Genomic DNA, 5,035 nt, shown 5'->3' with positions numbered 1-5,035 from the left:
GGACAACAGTGAAAAAAAAGTATTATAGTTTAGGGAATGTTTGATATTCTTCAAATAGAAATTAACGGAGAAAAGTTCTTTCACATGATACATTGCTCAATTTTTTGTTTGCCTTTCTAATTAAAAGAATATTAATTGCAATTACTCTTTTATCCCATACCTATACTTATGCGTCACACACATGAAGCTTTGAATTGAAACATCCCAGGCTGTTATGTCCAGCTTCAAACAAATTAAAGGGTCTATACGTTTTCAAGTAACAAGAAGGGCAAGAAATCTTAAAATTTATAAACTGTCAATTAAACAACTGAAAAGTATAGAAACATGTGAATTAATATGTTAAATGTTAAGACAACAAACAAGGTTATAGTTATAAATGCTTTAGTTACTATGAAAAGGTGCTTGTATAGTGAATCGTCGTCCCAGGTTGTGTATTTATATGTGATGCTTGTAAAGGTTCAGGTCATGAAATCAAGGAGTAGTAAAAATCCCATTAAGTTAATTGATCATCTTCGTTGTGTCTGGTCCCATGTCTCAGTTGTTGTTATTCCTATCTTCCTTGTTGGTTGTAGCATCTGTCGTCCAAAGAACACAAGCTGATGGTGTTCAATATGCAGTAGAGAACAAGGCAGTGGGAACAGCAGGAGGGGACCGATTTGCTAAAGAGATTGGTACACAACTAAGTGTAAGAGCAATGTCATCTGCGACTAAGTTCATATGGAAAACCTTCGAGGAAACCTCAAAGGCTGATAGAAAGGATATAGAAAAGGTGACACTGATCGTAGAGGTCACAGACGTGGCGTTGGCATATGCTATAGATGGTGCGATTCATTTGAGCGAAGACTTCATAGCCAAGTATGATGGTGATCTAAAGACGATGTTCATCGGGATAATCTACCATGAGATGACACACCTGTGGCAATGGTATGGCGAAGGAGCCCCAGGGGGTTTAATCGAAGGAATAGCAGATTATGTGAGGTATGTGGCTGGGTATCCTGCACCAGACTGGGCCAAACCAGGGCAGGGAGACAAGTGGGATGAAGGGTACAGTGTGACTGCCCGTTTCTTAGAGTATTGCAACAGTCTTTCAGATGGGTTTGTGGCCAAATTGGATGCTAAGATGAAAAATGGTTACAGTGACCATTTATTTGTGGAGCTTCTAGGGAAGACTGTAGACCAGCTTTGGAACGACTACAAGTCCAAGTACAGCGGTGGTTACTAGGATATTTAGGTTGGAATTAATACATTGATCGATCAGCATGCATTTAATTACCCTTTATCAATTTGAATTAATAAATGAATAATATATATATTGAGCATGTAATTGCTAACTATATATATATAAGATAAAGTGCAAATGCTTATATTGTTTGTCTTTTCTTGTGATCTAGAGATATTTTTAATTATCTTAGGGTAAATTATAAAGACCCCCCTTTACTATGGATCCGTGACAAATATCCCCTTGAACTTTTGTTTTGTGACAAGATACCCTTTCACCGATAAGTTAGATGACGGAATGTGTTATATTACCAAAATCAGAACTTTCCTTATTTTCTTTTCCTGATCACCTTTTTTTCTTTTAAACATTAATTGACAAAAATACCTCTATTTTCTCCAAACCAGTTAAAATAACAAGTATCATTTCACCAGCATAGAAAAAAGAAAGTTTTTTTTTTTATTATTTTAATTCTTGATTCAAGTCACTGCCACGAGTGTCTGTCTTTGTCTTAAAAATATATAAATTGTCCACTCCTTTCTCCAAATAAATCAAGAAAAATCAAACAAAGCATAAATTTATATCCATGAGAACGAAACCTCTACCATTTCATTTGAATATTGAATCTAGCCAAAAATCTGTAATGATCTATTGGAGAAATTGAGAGAATTTCAATGTTATATTCAGAATACTAATTAATTCATAAATCGTTTAAATAAATAAGAAAATGGTAATTTGATGATTCAATTTCTTTTTAATAGCTGAATGAGAAACTTTTTCAAATTTAATTGATAGAACTCTAAAAGAAGGGGTATTTGTCAAAAACTGAATGTTCAAAAGGATCTTAAATGGGGGGGGGTCTTTGTAATTTATCCTTTCTTATTATTCTAAATTGCTAGCATTAGTCTAATTTGAAAGCACTAGATATTAAAAGTTGTCATGAGATTGATCCCAAAAAATCTGATTTTCAATCATTTTTCTATTGTTCATCTTTGTGTTGAGTGGAGAGTTTGATTTATTAATTTTCATACTATAGCCATTTACAATCTCATGAAAAGGATCTCCTTAAGGCCTTGTTCATTTTCTCTTTGACCATTTGCCCAAGTAAATTCACTTACTTGGGTAAGTATATCCTAGGTAAGTGAATTTATCTTGTTTGTTTATTGTCCCATCAAGTGAGACAATGGCTATTTTACCATGAAAAAGATAGAACTAGAAGGGACAATATTGTCACGTTAAGTGTTGACAACTTTCTCTTTGGATAGAAAAAATTAATTACCCACTTGAGAAATGAGTATCATATTTCCGAATAAATGACAGCCAAGGAAAATAACTTTTTTGTGGGTCCCACATGAATAAACCCACGAATAGGGCCTAAGACATAAAAATATATCGACCTCTGAGCCACCATTATCTTCAACTTGGCATGGAGAATTAGAGGTGGGAATTTTCATAATTGGGCCATTAGTGGTGTGTTTAGATACACTATGGTAGCCCATAGTCCAAAACGATCCCTTACACCATCTTTCACAGGCGGCCGCCCCGTTTATGCGAGTTTTATTGTATCAGCTGTTGTAATTTTATGGTGTGATTCAAATTTTTATTGAGAGTTTTATTGTATTTTGGATGCTAATGCATCATATTTCGTGACAATATACTCCTCATTTACTTACAATGAAATTATGACTGCACCGTATTTGACATGAAGGTGGCCTTATCTATAGGAATGAATGGTTTTAATGAGCCTTTTCTCCGCTCTTTGCTGGAATATAGTTGGGGGAGATATTTGCAAAGCTATCAGATAAATTTTTATTATGAAGTTTCTCCTGAGAGATTATACTTCAACTTTCATTGTCCTTATCCATAAATGTGAAAATCCTAGGCAATTTATTGAATTCAGGCCTATTAGTCTTTGTGGATTTTACCATAATAATTTTGCTAAAATTTTAGTGGAGAGATTAACGATGATTCTTCCTAGACCTGGCAAAAAGTTGACCCAATCCATGAATCCGATCCAATCCAACCCGAAAAAACAGGGTTAAGGTCTCATATTTAGATACCCAAATGCCAAAATGACCCGACCCGACCCAATCCGAAAAAAAAATTGGGTTGGGTTGGGTCGTGGGTTAACCCGCTGACCCAATTGTCAAGTCTAATTGAGATTATTTATGCATTTTTAGAAGTTTTCATTCTTTAATTTTTTTTATTTAGTCTTTATTTTTTATTGTTTATTCTTTAAATTGTTAAATGTTCAATATATTTGAAATTTTAAGGTTAATTCTTTTAATTTTGACATTTTTCATCTAATTTTTGTTTATATTTTTTTTTAAATTTAATTATTTTTTAAGGTCTAGCATTTCACAATCCAACCCAAAATTCAACCCGACCTGAAATCAACATGAAGTACCTTGACCCAACCCGAACCTGACCCACACAACCCAATTGCCAGGTCTAATTCTTCCCCATGTAATAAGCCTGCTCATGAGTTGGGTAGCTCGAGGAGCTGGCCCATCCTAGCTCGTTCTATATTGGATTTGGACAAACTTTTAAGCCTACAGGCTTGGGCTTTCTCAAATAAGTCCGACTTGATAATAGTGTATATATATCTGGTAAAAAATATAATATAATATTAGTAGCAAAAAAAATATATTATAAAATGTTCTATATATTTTATAATATATAATATATTATTAATAACATATGACTAATATATTATAAAGTAGCTGTCCAATTTGGGTTTCAGGCTTGGACCTAGGCTTCGGGCTCTATATAGAGCCAGACTCCGGCCCAAGATTTAGATCCGATGATTAAGCTGGATTTCGACTCGGGTTTAGTCACTTTCTATTTATAAAGAGGCAAAATGCATTTAATGAGAGGCAATATATTGATGACAACATTTCCATTGTTTAGTAAATGGCCTGTGAGTTAAATAAGAAATGTAGGTGAGGTAATGCTATTCTCAAATTAGATGTAACCAAATGGAATGTCCTCTTAACAATGCTTCATTAGATTTGGTTTTAGTGAAATTTGGATTTATCCGGTTAAGTTAATAACTATTGGTTTTCTGTCTTAAGTAAGTAATGGGTATGGATCTTTTAAGTCTACTAGAGATTTGGTTCAAGGAGACCCTGTCTCTCCAGGCATATTTATCATTTCCGAGGAAGTCTTAATCGGATGCCTTTCTACAATTTTCAACAATAGCTATATTGACTATTACAAAATGCCGAGAGGTATCATGCTTTTATTTTATAGCCTTTTTGCCTATGACACACTCAAATTTGCTATGCTAGAGGCTTGGAAAGATATTTGGAAAATCTGATTCCATTGACGGACTGTCCCCTCTCAAAACCCAGACAAATAGGCCTTTAATTCAATTTAAAATAATAATAACAATAATAATAAAAGCAAGATCTTAATTTATTGATTTCTTCCTTATGGTACAATCCTTTTTTTCTGAAGATAAACAAAACTTTTATTCAAAAAGAAAATAAGATACAAGAGAAAGCAGCCAAAAAGCAAAAACAAGAAGACTGCATGAATAGCAGAGAACTATAATCAACAGTGAAGAAAAGTCTTAGAAATTTAAGAAGTTAAAAAGTTAGCAATGAATAAAGTTATGGAAATGAATGTCACAAGTAACAGAGAAGTAGAAAAGAAGATTGAGATGGTGTTATTAAGCTTCAGTAAACAGAATATGTGGTAGAGGACAAAACTGATGAACCTTGCTCTTCCACAGTTCCATGTAGGTCTTTGCATTTTGAAGGAATCCTGCAAACTATTGGCCAAAAGCATGTGCTAAAATGGTGGGCTGAAACGGTC

At 33.9% G+C, this 5,035-nt stretch overlaps 1 protein-coding gene across 1 annotated transcript; it reads left to right on the top strand.

Annotated features, from left to right (window-relative positions):
- The first annotated feature begins 467 nt into the window (after positions 1-467).
- Positions 468-1,364, top strand: LOC148863901 (uncharacterized). The gene has a single exon (XM_088980401.1). It carries the CDS (start codon positions 530-532, stop codon positions 1,220-1,222), a length of 693 nt encoding a protein of 230 aa, XP_088836527.1. The 5' UTR covers positions 468-529; the 3' UTR covers positions 1,223-1,364.
- Positions 1,365-5,035: the final 3,671 nt, after the last annotated feature.

The sequence above is a fragment of the Nelumbo lutea genome, chromosome 3 (genome assembly GCF_056320005.1).
Source record: "Nelumbo lutea isolate HS-2025 chromosome 3, American lotus-T2T, whole genome shotgun sequence".
Classification (NCBI taxonomy): Eukaryota; Viridiplantae; Streptophyta; class Magnoliopsida; order Proteales; family Nelumbonaceae; genus Nelumbo; species Nelumbo lutea.
Note: the sequence above shows the minus strand (reverse complement) of the source record. Positions and strands in the feature narration are given on the sequence as shown.

What these genes read in the sequence shown, in the direction of transcription:
- LOC148863901 (XM_088980401.1), top strand. Translation starts at nt 530, where the DNA reads ATGTCTCAGTTGTTGTTATTCCTATCTTCCTTGTTGGTTGTAGCATCT.